General features: G+C 38.8%; 2 protein-coding genes across 3 annotated transcripts in view; one reads left to right on the top strand and one right to left on the bottom strand.

Annotated features, from left to right (window-relative positions):
• LOC143408874 (uncharacterized) overlaps positions 1-19678 on the bottom strand; it is a 67523-nt gene extending 47845 nt beyond the window's left edge. The window contains exon 1 of the mRNA XM_076868795.2: positions 19485-19678. Coding sequence (XP_076724910.1) covers positions 19485-19594 — 110 coding nt within the window. The 5' untranslated portion in view covers positions 19595-19678. The remainder of the gene's footprint in view (positions 1-19484) is intronic.
• A 139-nt stretch (positions 19679-19817) lies between these two features.
• Positions 19818-20908, top strand: part of Atp11b (ATPase phospholipid transporting 11B (putative)) — a 110025-nt gene continuing 108934 nt past the window's right edge. For both annotated transcript variants that reach the window (XM_076867196.2, XM_076867197.2), the window contains exon 1: positions 19818-20088. In XM_076867196.2, the coding sequence (XP_076723311.1) occupies positions 20062-20088 (27 nt within the window). In that variant the 5' untranslated portion in view covers positions 19818-20061. The remainder of the gene's footprint in view (positions 20089-20908) is intronic.

Below are 20908 nucleotides of genomic sequence, written 5' to 3'. Positions count from 1 at the left end.
GCATTCAACCACTGAGCCACATCTGCAGCCCTATTTTTTATTTTATTTAGAGACAGGGTCTCACTGAGTTGCTTAGCACCTTGCTTTTGCTGAGGCTGGCTGGCTATGAACTCAAGATCCTTCTACATCAGCCTCCCAATCCACTGGAATTACAGGCTATTTTAACTATTTTTTTAAAGTATAATTTTAAAATAGGAATTTAGCATACCAAAACAAAAGTTAGTCTAAGATTACATTAAATTATATCCCTGGATTTAGAGTCTTAGTTTGTCCATACTGCTATAACAAAATACTCTAAACTGGGTGGCTTATAAACAAGAGAAATTTATTTCTTACAGTTTTAGAGGCCAAGATCAAGGTGCTGGCAGATTCAGTCTTTGGTGGGATCACTCTCTACTTAATAAACAGTGTTTTCTCTGTCTTCACATAGGAGAGAGGACATGCAAGACCCTTCAGGCCTCTTTTATGGAGGCACTAACCCCATTTGTGAGGGTTCTGCCCTCCTGATTTAATCACCTCTTCAAAGGCCTCACCATCACATTAAAAATGAATTTTAGAGGGACAAACATTCACACCATGGCATTCTGGATTGGGAATTTACTCCAAATAAAAAAACATTATTAGCCTCTACACATTCCTATTTGGATTAAAAAAAAAAAATAGGGTACATACAATTTAAAAAACTTAAAAACCTATTCTTCTGAAAAATCAACATATTTAGCAAATATTAACTCACTAGATTTTGGGGGTGGGTACTGGAGATTGAATTCAGGGGCACTTGACCACTGAGTCACATCCCCAGCCCCCCCCTCCTTTTTTTTTTTTTTTTTTTTAAGAGACAAGAGTCTCACTGAGTTGTTTAGTGAGACTGGCTTTGAACTTGCCATCCCCGTGCACCCCCCTCAGGTTCATGAGCCACTCGGATTACAGATGTGTGCCACAGCACCAAGCTCACTGGATTTCTTGAAAATGGGAAGAACAGGGGTAATGTTTTGGGTGAGGAATTTCCCTGGGGGTTGGAATATATAATGACATTCCCTCCCATTTGGTTTTTCCACCAGAAAATACAGTGGCTTTAATAACCAATCCTATAGTCATCCTGATAAACGTAATGGACTGACTTTCCAAGCCTAACCAGGGCTTTGGCAGAATCCAGATCAGCAAACCAGAGGAGTAGGAGGTTCTGGAGGAACCTAGCTGGAGAGTAGCTAGCACAAACTGGTCCCAGCTTAAATCTCATATGCTAGCCAGGTTCTCAATGCCAAGCTACTAGTTTGACTTTAGTTGATTTAAAACTAACAGAATTTTGCTTCTCCATTTTGAACAATTGCTGGCTTTACCACTTTTCTTTACCCATGTGGACACAATCAGTGACAGAATACCCAGGTGACAGTGATTTTATAAGACTTTTTTTTTTTTTAAGCTCCCATGGATTTTACTTATAAGAAATTTAATCAATTGTTTTTCCTAGTATATAATGGACTTTTCTTCTTTTAATTGGCACCTCAGTGCCCAATTAAGTAATAAGTATACTAATTAAAATAACAATGATAGTGTAGAATTAACTTTTGAAAACTAATGAATTTATCAAAGGGTTATGCATCAGGAAACCTTAATTTTAAAACTAGCCTGTTACTGATGTAGTCTACATCTATATCCCTATTTCCCTATTTCTTCAATTTCTGAAACCAATGTAAAATTAGAAATATCAAAGTAAGAAGCATGGGCTGGGGTTGTAGCTCAGAGGTAGAGTGCTTGCCTGGCAAAAGTGAGGCTCTGGGTTCGATCCTCAACACCAATAAAATAAAATGAAGACATTCTGTCCACCTATACCTAAGAAATAAATATTTTTAAAAAAGAGTAAGTAGTAGCTAAAAGCTCAGTAATCACTCTTATAAATAGTACATGGGAGGAAATACATTGAATAAAGAGGTATCCTGAAGACTGGGAAATGATATCATCCTCTGGTCAAAAGGGTCAAAATCAACAGAGATGAACAAAGTTATCTTAAAGAAATAAAATAAACTACCACCTAACTGACATATTGAAGATAAGAATGGTAGATATCTGATCAGCCACAAAAACAGGGAAAAAGAGATTCAAAGCCCAGTTAACTTTTATCTCAAAGAAACAAACCCATCTAGTTTCTGCAAATATCTGGTCTACTTTGTAGTAATCCTTGGAGCAGAAAAGCATGTACTTGGCTCTATTAACATGATGGCATTAAATATAACACTTGCATAAATACCTCCTCTTCTTCTAGGTATCTTCTGAAAGTTGGGCTTATTTGGGTTTGTGTTCAGTGAGAATAAGAGGAAGAGAAATTAAACAACAGGCTCTCTAACTCCTGGAAGTTTTCTTTCTCACTGTAAATTAATAAAATAGATTTCTGGTTTCATGTCAGTTTGTTAGGAAATTTGCTAAATTGAATATCCTGTTTGATAAACTTCAAAATATGGTGAAACAGGTTTTCTAATCCTGCCTGGACAGGCCTCTATGAAGCAGTGATTTCTCTAAGTCTTCTCTAAGTAATCTCTTCACTGACAAATATCAAGCAGAACTTTTCCATTTCAAAATTAGCACATTCTTACTAATGGGCAGAATGCACACCAGGTCCCATTTCAGCTACAGTATGTGAACATAGTGGTGGATGCACAGAGATGACATCCAGAAGTTAACCATCTGTTCCCAAGGTGATGTAGCCCTCCCTTGCTCCCTCTCCCTTGAACTACGGTCATGAAAAATGCAGCTCCTAATACACAGTAGGTACTCAATAAATGTGTTGAAGTGTTGGCTGCACTTGTAAAAACATGATGGCCTTCCATGAGCAGGGGAGAGGCCCCTCACCATTCTGACAGTATCCTCCTGACTACTATTAAATGACTCCACCATTCAGTTTCAGAGAGTGGACCTAAGGAGAACAGAACTTCTCAAAACTTGGGTAACTTTTTTGTTTTGAAGACAATTCCCGGGTTCCTAGGAAAAAATAAATAAAGATAACTGAAAATAAATAAAGATAACACAAGCCTCCTGGGCTTAGGTTCTCTAAGGTACTTTGTGGAGATTCAGCCCTCCCCTTCCAAGTTTCTTCCCTCTTCCGTCAGGGCCTCAGGGGATTCTCACACTCCTAGCTCTAGTCCTCAGCAACCACAAGAGCTCCTGCTTTCACTGCTCCCTGATTTTCTTTTTTAAGATTTATTTTTTAGTTATAGGTAGACATAATACCTTTATTTCAGTCTTATGTGGTGCTGAGGATTGAACCTAGGGCCTCACATGTGCTAGGCAAGCACTGTACCACTGAGCTACAACCCCAGCCCACTGCTCCCTAATTTTGATCCCTTTGAGCAGAAAGACAACGAAAAGTCAAGCTTTGGTCTTGTTCTTACAGCTCTCGGAGCTCAGATCTTCCTTCATCCACCTTTAACCTGTGGAAAAGTAATGCAGGGGCAGGCTGCATCTCTTCCTAAATGTTACTGAAAGTCCCAGGATTAAACATCATCAGAGAACTGTGTGGTCACAACCTTGGGGCCCCAGGTGTTGCTCAGGGCCCAGGAGAGACACCAGATAATCTCATCCCTGCTGCTGCTTTGGGGTAAGGTTGCTTGGTACTGCTGCTGGCTGACTCTTCTGCTGGTCCCAGAAGTCTTAGACAAATCCATGCCCACTGCAAATTCAAATGAGCCAGTAAGTGAAAGGCTATATATATAAAAAAAAAAAAAAAAAAAAAAAAAAAAAAAAAAAAACTAAAAAACTTTGAGTTTTTCCTATTATACCCTCACAGCATGGAACATTTCTGTGACCCTAGATGTTGGGGTCCTCCCCAACACACAACACAAAACACTTCTCCAGTGTATTCTCCAGTAGATACCAGCTGGCTATCCTCTAATTCAATTCAATTTTGACACTATCTGCCTGGAAATAGAGGAAGACCCCATAGGTTGAGGGTTCAGTCCCGGAAGACTGCCAAGCACCTAGGACTCCAATCATAAGCATAGATTGTGGTCTGTTTTTCTGACCAACCAGTTGCAAATCAGGGTTCCCATGGTACTCTTCTTGGGTCCAATCTATTTGCCAGTGTGGCAAACAGAACTCAGGGGAACATACTTTCATTTATGGGTTTATTATTAGGAATACTAAAAAGGAAACAGATAAACAGAGGGAAGTGATGCCTGGGAGAAGGGGCCTAGAGCTTCCATGCCATCTCTAGATATATCACCTTCTGGGACCTCCATTATTCAGCTATCAGAAAGCCCTCAGAACTCAGTTATTTCCTCCTTTTGTTTTTTATGGACATCTCATTAAGTAAGCTGATTGATCAAATCATTAACTATTGGTTTATCAATTCAACCATCAGCCCTTTTCCCCTCCCCCAGGTTAGGTGGAGGTACTGTAAGCTCCAACCTTCTAATTGCAAGGTTAGTGTCCCTGGCAAACAGCCCCCATCCTGAGGCTAATGTGGAGACTCCAGCCACCAGTCATCTGATTAGCACACAAAAGATATGCGTCACTTTGGAGATTCTGGATATACAGAGCTATTGGTAGAGAAATGAAGGACAAAACCAAATACATATTTCATAATATTATAGCAAGAAATACACATATGCTGCCCAGAGAAAGATCCAGTATGCCTTTGGTTGTCATGCTGGGCCTCCATTAAGACACGTTAGCCCTGTCCCTAATGTCAGATAGGCCAACCTTGGAGAGGTCTTACAGTTTCTGCACTCCATACATCACCTACACATAAAACCTATCATTTCTTTCACCATACCTGAAGTATTTCTGCATCCCTTGTCGAATTTTTCTGCTTTGGCAGATAGATGTGGTATATCCAGTTCTCAAAGCACTGTTGCAATTTGCTAAATAAAAATGTGCTTTGTAGTCAGCAGATTTTTTGATTCACCTGTTGGTCTAACTGCCTTTAAAAAATATACAGCACATGCTAATAGAATTAGAATATTCTCTGATACTAAGGATGGAGTTATATAAGTGGCTTGGACATTATGGATCTTCATAATGTCCATATGAAGGCTAGTTTTTTTTTTATTTTTGCACTGGGTTTTTTATTAACAATGGAGAGAAAGAAAAGGTAGATGAGAGAGAAGTGAAATATAATGCCAAGGGGTTTCAGCCTATTGATACTTGGATTTGGGATATTAAAATTATATAAAAGTAAATAAAGTTTAAAAGTATATAAAAATGTTAAGTTTGTAATTTATCATTTTTGGTGTGTTTAATCATTTGTCTGAACAGGGGGCATCATCCAAAAAGGGATGAATAGGGGCTATGGTTGTAGCTCAGTAGTGGACTTGCCTAGCACGTATGAGGCACTGGGTTCTTTCCTCAGCACCACATAAAAATATATAAATAAAACAAATGTACAAAAATACAATAACATTTTAAAATGTTTTTAAAAGGGATGAATAAAGAAGGTAATTTCTACCTATAGAGACATTTTTGCAAAATACAACATGGGCTAAATTAGTGAATACAGGATGCTGGTGGAATAATGCAAAGTACCCATTATCAACCTAGTACTTGCATGCTCATTATTATGGCTGAGAACCTAATGAAAAACATAATTAAATTTAAAATTCATTGTGCAAGTAGTCAGAGTAGATAGAGTACCAAAGCTATTCATTTTGGGGCCTGGGAAGTCAACACTAATCACTGCCTGCTTTTATCTATTTTTTAGTCCACTATACTAGTTAAGAGCAAGGATTTTGCCAGGCGCTGTGGTTTATGCCTGTAATCCCAACGGCTTGGGAGGCTGAGACAGGAGGATCACAAGTTCAAAGCAGTTTCAGCAAAAGAGAGATGCTAAGCAACTCAGTGAGACCCTGTCTCTAAATAAAATCCAAAATAGGGCTAGGGATGTGGCTCAGGGTTGAGTACCTCTGAGTTCAATCCCCGGTACTTGCCCACCCCCTCAAAAAAAGAGCAAGGATTTTAACTTGAGAGAGACCTAGGTTTGAGTCCTGGATCTGACACTTTCTAGGTGGGCAATCTTGGGCAAACTGATGAACTTTTACATATTTATATGAGTTTTCCCTCCTGCAGAACAGTAATGATAGTATCTACATCTTTGCTAATAACCACAATATTTAACTACTGGAACAGCTTGGGTACCAACACATCAGAATGACGTCTAGCTGCTAGACCAGGGGTCCCAGAGGGTCTCTGCCATGCCATTGTTAATCCTCTAGTTTCTAGATTTGAGGAGGACAAGATGGAGAGATCCCCAGGAGAAGAGATGGGAAATTGGAGAAAAAAGGTACAGCGGACACTTGGGGAGCTTGGGACAGCAGCTTTTCACTACCACAATAAAAGTACTAAAGTGTTTTAACAACCACTTTGGCCGTATGGTAGATAGAAACTGTGCCATCCTCAGGTTACAAAGAAGGTTAATTAAGACAATGTATTAAGTTCAGTGATTAGCACCTAGTAAGTGTTCAATAAATAGTAGGTATTATTATTATTGATTCTGTTGTTATTTAATGTCTGGTATGTAGATTAAATTGGCAGTAGTGGATTAAAGACCAATGAAGGCCAAGTCAATATTTGCATTGTCATAGCTTTTCTAACTACTAAAATGATTGCCACATTCATATTATGAGAGTAAATGACACCATGGGAAGTAATATGAAAAACCAGTAAATAATTTTAAGGAAAACCAAGAGTAACTCCTATAAAACACCTAGTAATATGGGAATACACCTGGTTTGCCATACAGTGCAAAAGAAAATTAAATTCACAAATGTAATTGCATCTGACAAATTATTGGCATAAACCCAGGGATGGCACAATAAAAAGAAATTGACAAAAATGATAAAATCAATTTTAGCATCCTCAAAGCAATTTGAACCTTAATTAATTGCTACTGATAATTTGAAATTCGATGGAACATTTTTACATTTCTGGGAGTACACATTAGAGATGAATATCTTCAGGTAAATTAGCAAGCAAATAAGAATTTTTCCTTATGAAATACATCAGCTCAAATCTGAGTCTTCTGAAAGCTCTGTAATACTATACAACTTAATAATTCCACATACTATCATTATAGAGCCTAAAATGAAGTAGCTATTTTAAAATCTTCTACTTATTTTTTTTAAACATTCAAAATAGGATAATTTAATGGATTTGGGGTTGGTGGGTTGAGCCTCAATTGAGCCTCAATTGTTTCTTGGCACTCAATATTAAATCAATTAAGCACCAAATTACTATGTCATCTTGCATGACCTGAAAGTCTCCAGTGAACATTTAGTGGTTTAGTGGTTTGGAAAATGTGGCTGAGATAAAGTGAAACAATAAGTTTACTGACAATTAAAATCAACAGTATTTTCTTTTTAAGCGCTTTCTTTCAGATAAAATGGTAAAAGGTCAACAGATCTTTTTTTTTTTTTTTTTTTTTTAATTCCATAAGGTAAAACAACCTTTACCGCTGTTAAAAGGGAGGTATATTTGAGAGTTTCAACCAATTAAGGAAGTGCACAGACAGAACCGTGGGACTTACTTTCTGACTCAAATATATTTTTTCCACGTTTTGATGGTAGGTACAAGCTAATTTGCATTACCAATTAATCAATATTGTACCACAAGTTCTGTTGTAGCTTCAAAGGGATTTTTTTCCACTCAAGTAAGTCTAAGAGAACAGAAGTTGCTATTCACATAAACTTTTGAACAGAAAAAAATTTAAAATTGTACTTACAGTAATCAGATTGTGCACTATTATTAAATATACAGTGTGCATTTGTAATTTTCTGGCTTCTGTTGATTTATCAGCTTTCAAAAGGCTCAGTCTGTCTGAATGATGAAATAAAGACAATTGCTTGCAGGGGAGAAAGGTTGAAAACAACTGGGGATACAGAGAGAAAAGACAGCTAAGGACAAGATATTAAGGATCTGCTCTCATCCACAAAGATGATATTTTATGGGGAGAGACATAAAAAATACAAACTTTGAGATCCTCACACTGTATATTCTTAAAAGACGTCTTTTATTCCTTATTCCATAATTATTTTACAGAGAACTGTAAAGACTCTGAGACTCTGATGTGACTATGAACTGGTCTTAAATTAAAGAAGAGATTCTTGCTGGTAATAGATTAGCAAACCTTCTAGGATGTTCCCCATTTATTGTAATAAATTTATTTATTATTATATACATTAATTTGTTATAAAAAGTTCTATATTAGCCATAAGAATGTATAGTGTTTAATTATTACATCATAAACTGTAGCAATCGGTAAGTAGCACAATTTAATCAAGCGTACTTCAAAAAATATTTTTAGTTGTAGATGGACAATACCTTTATTTAGTTTTTCAATGTGGCTGAGATGAAGTGAAACAATAAGTTTACTGACAACTAAAATCAACAGTATTTTCTTCTTAAGTGCTTTCCAAACCACTAAGCCACTAAACCACTAAATATACCTCACATGTGCTAGGCAGGCACTCTATCACTGAGCCACAACCCCAGCCTAATTAAGCATACTTTTATTCTAACCTTTAATCAACATAAAATTGAGTCAGATGAGGAAAAAAGGGATTAAAGAGCAGACTGTACTTTATTTACTCACCTTCTATATGGAGGATGATATCATTAATTATTAATAATAATAATAATATTAAATAAAATAGGATCAACATAAATTAATAATACTCATCAGAGTTATTTTACAATAGGTGATTGGCAGTAACAAATGCTCCCCTTTGAAGAATACAAGTACTTTCTGTCAGTAATGCACCTCTGATCTTTGACTCAAAGGGCAGGGAGAGGTTGGGAACTCAGTTCCCAGGAAATGGCAAGAAAAGGGAGGGAAATCCAAGAGGAAATCTCCAGGTTTGAACTGGAGACAGATTCCATCCATAAATTCTAGAAAAATCCATGAGAACTGTAAAGACTCTGAGATTCTGATGTGACCATGAACTAGCCTTAAATAAAAAGAGATTCTTTCTGGTATAGGATATTGAGGAGCAAAGAGCAGGTTTAGGGGCTAGTAATGAAGTATTCATTTTAGGGAAGTATTATGGTTTGATTATATGGTGTCCCCCAAAAGCTCAGGAGACAATGTATGCTTGTTAACAGGCAAAATGATTAGATTGTGAGAGCTGTGATCTAATCAGTAGATTAATTCATTTGATGGGTTAACACTGAATGGATTACTGGGTAGTAAATGTTGGCAGGTGGGGCATGGCTGGACAAAGTAGGTCGCTGTGGGTGTGCACTAGGTGATTATATCTTGTTCCTCTGGCTCCTCTCTCTCTCCAACTCCCCTTCTCTCTCTCTCTTTCTTTTTCCTGTCTAGTTACAATGAGGCCAGCAGCTCTCCTTTGCCGTGCGCTTCTGCTATGATGTTCTATTTCATCTTGGGCCCAGAGCAATGGAGCTGGCCGACCATGGACTGAACCTCTGAAACTGTTAACTCAAAATAAATGTTTCCTCTTCTAAGTTGTTCTGGTCTGGTATTTTGGTCACACCAATGAAAACCTAATTAACACAGGAAGTTAGTAGGGTCAGTATTGAAGCTACAACCAAGTATTGTACCAGAGTTTAAACAGCAACTTGATAAAACAAAACAGATGGAGCTAAAAATAAAAATGATGGCGGCAACATAAAAACTGGCATGTTTCCCAAAGTACTAATTAATTAATTAATTAGTAAGGAAACTTGCATCTTCTCATTTGACATATTAAAACAACCCAATAAAGTAAAAATAAAATGTCACTTGGAATCCTAATGCAACCTCACACTCATGAAGTTGACATTAATTATCCAGTGGAACTAAATCCTATTAATTAGCATTCATACACATTATTGAATTGTTCAAGGCTAAATGATGTTTGCATTTTTCTGTACAGGTACATAGATTTAAAAAAAACATAAAATACTACTGAGGAAAAAGTATCTGTGTGTAAGTCTGTAAAATTGTTCAGCTTTCTTAATATGATTGAGAATCTTTCATCCTTTTTCCACAATACTGTATCTAACAGTAACTTTTTCTTCTTATAATGAATGATCAGCCTTAGCCATCATAATATGAGGGAGTTGACTTTCTGGTCATGCTAGTGATTCCACTAAGTTAGATGTTCTCTCATTGCATTTCAGGGCTAGAAGTGCAATCTACAGTCATGAGACAGATTTTCCTCTGTGCAAAACTAACAATCACATCTTGGGGTTAAACCTTCAACTTTACCTTTATTAATATCTCTGAATTAAAAAAAATCCAAGTGTGCTAATAAAACATGCACACATCACTTCTCTAATAGTTTCTCCTCTTGACACAAGCACACACATTCACGTGCATAAATGTATGCACACATACATTCACAGAGACATCACACTCCTGTTTTATGGGTACAATGAGTAACCTCCTTTTCACAACAGGATGTTTCTTCATGCAAGATCACTGGGTGTTGTCTATGCTGATTAGCAAGAAGCATTATTTCATCCCTCAAAGTTACCATGTCTTAGGTGAATAATTGAGGACCTGGTCAGGAAACAAATACATCTTAAGGTGAAGGTGTCAGAACTAAGAATATCTAAACTTTATCTTATAGACTTTCTTTATTCTATAAAATCTGTACTTTCCTACATAGTTCAAATACAGTCCTTCTGAATACTTTTGTCTATATTTTTATTGTACTCTGGGGTAGTACACCTTTGATCTGGAACTATAAGCTACTTCTTCTTCTTTTTTTAATATACTTTAAACTGGTACATAAAAATAAAAGTTATAGATATGAATGGGATATCATATAATGTTTCAGTACATGTATATACATAGTATAATGTTTAAATCAGGTTAGACATATCTATTTCCTCACATCATTTCTTTATAGTGAACATTTTAAACACTTAAAATCTTTTCTTTTAGCTTTTTGAAATGTATGGTACATAATTATTTACTATATTCCTCCTACCAGGCAATAGCACCCCAGAATTTGTTGTTCCTTACTGTAACTTAGTACCCACTGATCTTGAACTGTAAATTTCTTGAGGGCAAGACCTATGGGACTATTCACCTGGGTACCAGGCACAATGACTGACATGTGCTAAATGTTCAGCAAATATTTGTTGAATAAATGTGGCAGAAGGGCTGACGGTATAAAGGAGGACTACAGTCTAATACTCTGGACACCAGACTAGGAAAAGGTTTACTATGATTTTATGAATGGATCTTATAAAACTGTCAATAGTAAATATATTACTACATTATTTATTAACTCCAATAATAAATATATACAGATCTACATTGTATTTTAATAGAAATTATCTAGAGGAAACTAATTTACCTCACCAGAAGTACAATATTAAGTAGAGTGTAAAGTCTTTGAATTAATCTTGCACAGGAAAACACCCCATTTCATTTGGTCTTCTCACCTCATTATTTTCATCTTCTTTTATCCCCTATATTCATAAAAATCCAGTTTATCGTTCTAGAAGATTCCTTGATTTCTCCTCTGGTCACTTAAAAGCTGTTTACTTTTTATAGGATACCAAGTCACATATTTGCGTTCTTCATGAACTTTACAAACTGATGAAAAGTCCCTGCCGTATGGAGGAGTCTCTTGGGAAAGACAGACATTAAAGAAAGACCATAGTAAACAGTGTCATGATTACCAATGTGCAAAGTACTTGTAGTACAGGGCACTGTGGGAATGTTTAATGGGGAAAGTACAGAATGACCTGGTTGGAAAATTCAGCACTTGCCTGGGGCACCAGCAAAGCAAGACTCAGAAAGAGGCAGAGAAAGAGTGAGCACAGGACAGCATGTGTGAGGAGACAGAATGAGATCACAGAGTTGAAGAAAATCTAGGAAGAAGTTATTCAAGATACATATACATTTTGCTGTATGCTGTCTCTAAAAAATAGATAAATGTTTGTTTATTTCCTGCTTTTATTTTTATTTGGTTGGCAGACAGGAACACAGCCACCAGAATCCTTCAGGTATTTAGTGATTATGAATGTTTTAGCTCTGTAAGGAGACCTAACCTCTAAAGGGATAGCTTTAAAGCTAAGATTTAGATGATGAAGAATTAGTTGAGTAAGAAGGTAAAGAAGAATATAAGAGATTTCCTAGCAAACGGTATGTGCAACACACAAAAAGAACCCAAAGTATTTGAGACCATAGTGGTGGCCATTCATCTCTTTTTTTCTCCTCCACAGGGAATTACTTCCAAAGGCAGATCCCTCCAGCTCAAGGAAAAGCCACCCTGCTGTGGGGCCATGTCAAGAGAGAAACCACTAGCAGGTGGTCACAACAGCATAGACACAGGGTTCAGTCTGATTCAGCTTTATCTTTGTGACAAAGTTTCAAATACATACTAATGTGCTGGGACCTTGTTAAGTGCCAAGTGTTCCCTAGGGTTTCTTCTGCTCTGGGTCCTCAGGCCCACTGCCAGATCTCAGCTCTCTCCTGTCCAATCTTTTTCTCCCCTAATTCCTAGAGAAATAAGGCTTCTCCTCCTGGTTGCATTCTCTTTCTGCACAAGTATCCTATCTCACCTAATCAAAAACCATTCCAGCTACTATCCTTGGTCTATCTCAAATCCCTTGTTCTCAGCCTTCTTGAGCACTAAGGAAACAGTATGCTTTCTTACATGTTATCTGGAGTCACTCAAAACTCTGCCCCAGTACACTCTCACGGTGCTCTCTGCCACCCTTTTGTAGTTATATCATGACACTCCCCATGTCCTTTGTAGTGGTGAAGTGGCACCCCCTTTCTCCACTGAAAAGTCTTTACTGGGCTTCTCCAGAAATCTTCATCCAGACTGATTTTAGGACTGTCAGCAAAAGAGTCTCTGCAAAAGAGCTCAATGTAGATAAACTTTCTATTTTTGTGCCTTCCTGTTTACTTGGCCACAGGCCGAGAAGATACCAGCACTCCAGGTGCTGGACACCCCCTTACTAGTTTTTCACAAACATATCCAGTATAGTACTTTGAAGAAATGTTCAAACAAGGTCTCCGGCCTTGAGCTGGGCTTCACAGAGATGTCTACATTTTTTTTTTTTTTTTTTTTTTAAGACAGAGTGAGAGAGAGAGAAAGAGAGAGAGAATTTTAATATTTATTTTTTTTAGTTTTCAGCGGACACAACATCTTTACATGTGGTGCTGAGGATTGAACCCGGGCCGCACACAGGCCAGGTGAGCACGCTATCGCTTGAGCCACATCCCCAGCCAAGATGTCTACATTTTTAAGATAAGAAAGTTATCGACTGGGCTCCATGGTAACAGCTGGCAGGGAGAGAATAGAAAGGGGAGAAGAAGCTCTCCCCTTCTCAGGTATTGTCCTTGAAGGGTGTTGTCCTTGAAGTTCACATAAAAGCAGCTTTTTCTTTCATTGTCCAGAACAGTGAAAGAAAAAGCTGCTTTTATGTGAACTTTTGCAGACTGTAAACTTCTGAGCCCCTCCCCTTACATGCTGGGTATAAAACTCTGGAACTATCTGAACTTGAGGTTCAGGGGATTAATTGATTACAGCAAAAGCCATGCCTTCTGAACCAGGCTGCAGCCAAATAAAAACTGTTTCCTGCTATCTTCGGTGCCTTGCCTCGTTTGTCCCTACAACAGTGGTAAGCTATTACCAAAGTCAGATATTCAGTCTAGCCCCTGAACAAGTAGCCCTATTCTTCCTGCTTCCCAGTGAGAAGTTTCTTAGAACTAGTACCCCTCGATTCCTAACTTTTAACACATTCTACTTCTTGCAACCCAAAGAAATACAATCCTTTATTTCTCTGTAACTCAGCAGTCTTTACTTAGCTGCAGTCTTTAGTCATTTTATTTTCTTCTATCAGTCTCCTGCTCATAAAATTAACATTTAGAGTCACTGTAAAATAGTGAAAGTGTGGGGTGCAATTGTGGTGAAGGAAAAGGAAATCAAATAACCTCTCTCAGAGGAATAGACAAACTCTAGATAGGGCAGATGGGTTGGAGGGGAAGGGAGGGGGCATGGGGTTACTAGTGATGGTGGAATGTAATAATCATTATTATCCAAAGCACAGGTATAAAGACATGAATTGCTGTGAATATACTTTGTATACAACCAGAAATATGAAAAATTGTGCTCTATATGTGTAATAAGAATTGTAATGCATTCTGTTGTCATATATAATTTTTTTAAATGGTAAGAAAAAAAACCTCCCTCAGATTGTCAAGGGCCCACTCTTACTTTATTTCAAAAATTAATCTTTATGGTTTGTAATCATGACTGATTTATATTTTCTTCTATTTCTTCTAGTCCAAAGATTGAAATATATACAGTACAAGATATAAAAGCAGTGGAGTAACCAGCTAAAGGGAAACTAAGAGTAGAAAAAAATAATAAACTGAGATAAAAGTAATTCACAGAATGTACAGTGGCTACAGTAAGTTTCTGAAATTTTAAACAAGCAACACAACGACAGGAAGCCTGCATTCAATTACATAATTCAAAATGCCCATTAGATTAGAAAACAAACTAGTTGCTCAAGGGAAGCACAGTTTTTTTGTGGTACTGAATTTCTGCAAGTGCTTAGTGCAAGAGCACAGCATGATGAGTGAGCAGTTGTCTCAGCTGTAAAACTGTTGTGGGGGTCCCGCAGCCACTTCTGCAGTCACTGAACTTAGAATGTTTGAGTGATCCTGGACTGCAGTTCAGTAAAAGTAATATTAGGGGGAGCCAAAAGAAGACTAGCCAAAGAGAGAGTTCTAAGGGTTTTTCTTAAATCTGAAAATAAAATTTAGATGGCTTCAAAGAGTGCATAGTTTTCAGGAAATTCTGCATAAACATGACTTCTCACAACTGAGCATGTCTGATCATGTCTAGAAAGCAGAGAGTGGTGGTAGCAATTTAGAGCTATTATTTCAAAAATTTGCACAAGCAGCCATCAGAACTAGGGTTAATGTTTTATAAAAGTTAAGGAAATAGACAAAATATTTGTGGGCTAGGCCAAGATTTTCCTCAGAAAACAATCTTGGATCCATTCTAATACAGATAAGGGCAATGTGACCTCAAAGGTTTTGCCAGTGAACACAACTAAGAATGTTTTTGTCTAGAAAAGCTATGACACAACTGTTAACAAACACCTACCTAATGAAGTTATTTTAATCATCAAAAAAAAAAAAAACCCTCAGATTATCTAACTTTGAGCATGAAAGCTTCTATTGATGGCTTTAAGACAAAGTATTACAAAACTAATGCTTCTAGATGGCTAAATAATTTGCTTTATTATGTAGCATAAGTAACTCAAAATTGGGTAAGTATTGGAGACTGCCAAAACATAGTAGTTCTGTTTTATGGTTCTGGGGATTGTACGAAAGGGTCCTTTATCACTGAGCTACACCCCCAGTGCTTTTTATTTTTTATTTTGGGGCAAGGTCTCACTAAATTGCTTAGGGTCTTACTAAGTTCATGAGGCTGGCCTTGAACTTTCGATTCTGTCTAGAGTTCCCAAGTCACTGGGATTACAGGTATGAGGCACTATGCCCAACTACATCACAGTTTCTAACAATATGAGTTAACCATTTCAGTTTTGTTATAGCCCACCTGAAGTCATCAATATTTCTGTCAATCCAGGCTATCTGTCTATTCTCTCAATGTCAAAAATACATATAACTAAATTCATGCATTTTCAATGTGATAGAATGCCACAGATTGCACATCCAAAGGAAATATCAAGTTATTAAAGGGCACTTAAAAAAAATCAGAAACAAGGGAGGTGCAGAACATATTTATGTTTTATATACTTTTTCATCTTTCAAGAAAGAGATCATTTTTATGGATTCTAACTCTCACAGTGGTTTTGCTTTTCAGTTCTGTGTAAGTAACTGAGTTCATGTAACTTAGCACATAACTGATATCTGTTTAAGGAATTTTCAGGGAACTATGCAAATATGTAACATGATTTTGTCCTAATGCAATTCTTCACAAGAGATACTAAAATATATGATGATGTTTAGTTCTAGAAGTTTATTTATTTAATTTATTTATTTTCCTTTGCCTGAAGACTGATCTGGTCTGGAACTCCTAGGATGCTTTTTAAGTGGAACAGATTTACTATTAGATTTATGATTTTGAAGAAGTAGAAAGTAGCTATCTTTTTTTAAAAAATGAGATAAAGAAGATTTGGGGACCCATCTGATAGCTCCACTGCTATAGAAGTAATTAAGGCAACAAACTAGCAAGGCTCAGGGTCCTCCATGCAGATTGACACTGAGTGCCCTTGACTTGCGGATGGAGACCACTGGTCCTATTACATAGTTTGGGATCTAATATAATCATTCAGGATGCTTTGCTCTATATTGCCTTGGTATTCTGGGCCTAGATATTTTTCTCTAACTACTCAGTCATTGGCCTTAATTCATTTAGCAAACACTTTAGACACCATGAGTATCAAAATTAATGAGCCAGAAATCCTGTCTTCGATAAGCTCACAGTATGCATTTTCCATTAGTGGTTCAAGAAATTCTGATCAAGAAAAATGTCTCTTTGTTTTGTCTGCTATACCTGCGAATGTCTATTACGCCAAGCTAGGAGACAGTTTTTTTCCCCCGGGAAGGAACGTGTCTCACAAGCAAAACTAGCACAGAATTATATTAACAAGTTTACTCTACAGAATGAATCATATTTGCCATTAATTCAGTGGCTGTCACACAACGTTGGTAAATTATTGTCTTTGAGTGTCTGTCACCTCACTTGGAATGGCTTTTAAGTTTCAGGTTTCCTTGACACCATGGCATCATTTCCTATAAAATGCTTTACTTCTGGCCCTTTGCCAGTCCAGCATTTTTCAACTCAATTCTTCACTCTAGCAAGTTTCCTACCTGACCATTTTTATTTCTGTTTTTCCCCTCATCCTATCTCAAAGCATCAATACTCTGATGAGTATTTCTACCATTTTTCTGGTTAGAAAACTCCAGGAACTGCCAATTTCCTATACTCTTATCACTAGCCAGAAATTCTGTCCCTATTGTGCCTCTCCCTACTTATCCAGTCCCACTTCTTACTATTCCAAATTAGTTATTCTACCTCAAACATCTGGAGTTTTCCTGACTCAAGTATTTGCTCCTATAGTTATTCTAGTGAGAAAGCCTCTCTCTCTCCTCCATCCTCCTATTTCAAAAGTTCAGCTCTGTGGCTGGGGATGCAGCTCAGTGGCTGAGTGTCTGCCTAGTTTTGCTCCCCAAGACCACAAAAATACATAAATAATAAACTCAGTCTCTTTTCTTCTGAAGCTTCTCCAATTGTATTGTCCATATCATTTTTCTAAAATTAGTGATTATCAATATAATAATCACTAATTTCAGAAAATTGCTATAAATTAAGGCCTATAAATATAAATTTTTAGGCCTTAATCCCTTTCTATCTTGAATTGTTAAATGATTCCCCATTCCAAATTCTCTTTCCTACTAGATTATAAACTGCACCCAGAGCAAAGGGCCTAATTTGTCCCCTTCCAGTTTTAGGCAGTTGTTATAAATACATTTGATGCTCAAAACATGTAAGAAATTATTGTGGAATAAATGAGTTATCACTGACTCCAAACACATTTTTTTTCTTTCTTTTACAGCTGGCGTCTGGCTTCTTAAGTTCTGTATTTTCCTATCTCAATGTATTTTGAGCTTTTCCAATAGCAACCAAAGAAATTCCTTTTATATTGTGACTTGATGTGCATCCATACACATACACACATAAATAAAACCAAAATTTCACAAAACAATACACATTACTTACGTTGGGCAATGTATTCTGATGTTTTCTAATGTTTTATTTTTAAAACACCCATCATGACACACTAAATGAATTTCACAATCACTAAGGGGTTATAACTATAGCATAAACACTCTGCTATTTTATTATGGTCCTGATTAATAAGAGATATACAATACTTTTTCTTTAAAGAAATGCTTAGAAAGAAATACTGCTTGGACTACTCATTCTGTTCCTTATAGTTGAGCTTCAGTCATGATCTTTACATTAATATTATTATTATTATTATTATTTGATGTAAGGGATTGAACCCAGGGGGGGGTCTAATCACTGAGCCATCTCCCCAACGCATTTTTATACTTTATTTTGAGACAGGGTCTCACTAAGTTATTTGAGGCCTCACTAATTGCTGAGGCTAGCTTTGGTCTTGCAATCCTACTGCCTCAGCCTCCTGAGTTATTAGGATTTCAGGCATGTTGCACTGTGCCTGACTCTTTACATAATTATCTTGAGGTCACTTTCTACCACCTTCCACCATAGCACTTAGAATCATCTCCCCATACACCCCAACTGCTATCTCTCAAAATTTAGGACACAAACAATGATACATAAAATGTCCTCTGGAGGGCTGTTTCTTATCCTATTTTTAGTGGCATATAAATAAAAGTTTCCAGGCCTAATATAATCAAACCACTTACAAATGAATACAAGTAGGATGGTCATCTCTGAGCATGCACTCTGTTGCCTGACAATCCAGAATCTGCTTTGCCAAGTTACTTAACCTGAGTCTTCATTTCTGCATCCACACTATTAGTATAACACTTACTTCAAAGGATTGGTGGGGTTCAAATTAGAGCATGCACATAGAGCTTGATAAAGGTCCTGGAATACAGTACTCCGTGAATGGCAGTAATGTTTTATACATAACAAATAAATAAATGCACCTGGAACTTCATTTTAGGGTAATAAAGTAGGTTCAGTCCTAAGAACAAGAGTAAGACTACTTTTTCTCTTTAAATATCTTGCTATTTTTTGAAATTGAATGATTTATAATATAGAATTCCACTGCTAGTTTCATAGACCATAAATATCCTGCAATGAAGCTTCTATTTGTAGAGCTGAATAAGCATTATATAATAAGGATTGCCTACTGAAACTAAAAAAATGAGTATACATATGCAATGCTTGCCTAGTCATGCTAATCTAGATTTAGATTTGTTTTTGCTTGATTTTTTTCAAACCATAAACGACCATCTGTTGGTGAAGTGTGCATTTCAATCAATAAGAATACAGCATACAGATGCATAACACAAGAGGTACATGGGGCTGCTTTCGAATAAAGTCAGACCTTCAAAGTGAAAGCCTTGTTCAAGCTGCTTTTATATTTCTTACCTTGTCATCCACACACTTAGATTTACCCAGTAAGTCAAGATACTTCTGAGGTGTTTCTGACTGCAGGGTTTTGGCGGTCAAAAGCAAACTACTTCTCCATTGAAATCATTTTTCTCCTAACCTGTTCCATTTAGCACTTCAAGAAAGAATATCTCGCCCATTCTCCCATACACACTGGTGCCGGCTGGACCAGCCACTGGGGAACTGCAACCCTTTAAAACCCACTAGTCCCATCTCAGTTATTTGCTAAAGTGGGAAGAGTTGTGTTGACAGAGCCTTGGACAATTTAATCGAACCACAACAGGAACCTCTGAGGATTAACCTTCAGTCACATACACTCCAGATTGCGCCTATGTGTTGGGGGACGCGTGGACCCAAGAGGGCAGAGAGCCAGAAACAGACCTGCAACAGGAGGCAGAGACAGCGGGGTGGGCCACTAGCTGCGGACTCGAGACAGACTTACAGAGCGACTTAACCCGAGCCCGAGAAAAGCAGACCGCGGCAGGACGCATACACCGTGCAGAGAGCCCCGTTCCCCTCCGCGATCGCGTTCGCCCCCGCCCGCACTGCAGACCCCCAGCTCCGAGCTGTGGCGGGGAGCAGCCGACCCCCAGTACTCCGCGCACCCCCTTTCGTCACGTCCGGGGGCGGGCCGGAGCGCCGGGGGCGGGGCCGGGTGGGGCCGGGGGGGCCGGGGGTGGGGTTGTGGGGGTGCTTCGGGTGACAACGGTCAATAATGAAGGTGGCTGCGGCGCGGTGGCTGGCTCAGCAGAGCCGGGCGGGGGCGGCGCCGGGGCCGCGCCTGTAGGAGCTCCGGGCCGGCGCTGCGGGATGGGGACCCGGCGCGAGGAGTGAGGTGGCTGCGGCGAGCGGAACTTCAGCCCGAGGGGCTCGTCTGCAACCCCACTGGCTAGTCGGCCTCCACCTGCAGGCCCTGGGCTCCAGCGCCCCGCGGGGCCGCGACGGCGTCGGCGAGGGCATGTGGCGCTGGGTCCGGCAGCAGCTGGTAGGTGTCCCCCGCCCCTCGGGCACCCGCCCACGCGTGGCCTCTCGGCCTCGGGTGGCAGGACTGGGCCCGAGGCGCGGAGATAGGCCGCGGAGGAGGCGGGCGCGGGGCCAGGGCCGGAGAAGCCCCGCGCTGCCGGGGCCGTAGAGGCTGGTGCTGCGCGGAGGGAGGCAGCTGCTTCCTGCCGGCGCTTCTCCGGTACTTCCTCCTTCGCTCGGCTCCTGAGCGGTCGCGGGTCTCCAGCGGAGTGGGGGTGCCCCCTGAGGAGACTGCTAGGGCGCCGGAGCGAGGTGGTCTTGGGGAGAGGAAAGGGGCTTGGGTGTCTTGCCTGTAGCAATTTAGAACAGGTTCGGGTTTAGAGCCGGGAAGGACTTGCCTTCAACCCCCACTAGGCACCGGGGGGTCAGGATTTACTTACTGTTGCGTTGATTGACAAGGAGGAGGATACCTTATCTCTTACCTCTGGAGAAATTTTTACCCAAGGCCTAATGAAGGAAAGAGTATTCCAATTTCCTATCTAGTTTGGAGAAAGATGTACAGTAGTTATGAAGAACTAGTTTCCGTCCTACCTTGTCCTCCCCCCACTCCAAGCGAAACTTTTAAACCATACCTTTTTTTTTTTTTTTTAATCCGATTGTGCTTAAGGGGCTGTTTGAACGAAAGGGGTATTTAACTTTCAGTATTACTAGAGCATCTGGAGGAAAAGAAAAAAGAAAGAAAGAAATCTTAGGAAACGGTGACTTTAGGCATCTTTTAAAAGCACCACCTTTCCCAGAATTTATTCAGAGAGAAAAATCTTTCCTGTCTTCTGGCAACTGTA

The sequence above is a fragment of the Callospermophilus lateralis genome, chromosome 10, assembly GCF_048772815.1.
Source record: "Callospermophilus lateralis isolate mCalLat2 chromosome 10, mCalLat2.hap1, whole genome shotgun sequence".
In the NCBI taxonomy this organism is placed as follows: domain Eukaryota; kingdom Metazoa; phylum Chordata; class Mammalia; order Rodentia; family Sciuridae; genus Callospermophilus; species Callospermophilus lateralis.
The sequence above is the reverse complement of the archived record's forward strand: the minus strand, read 5'-3'. Positions and strand labels throughout refer to the sequence as shown.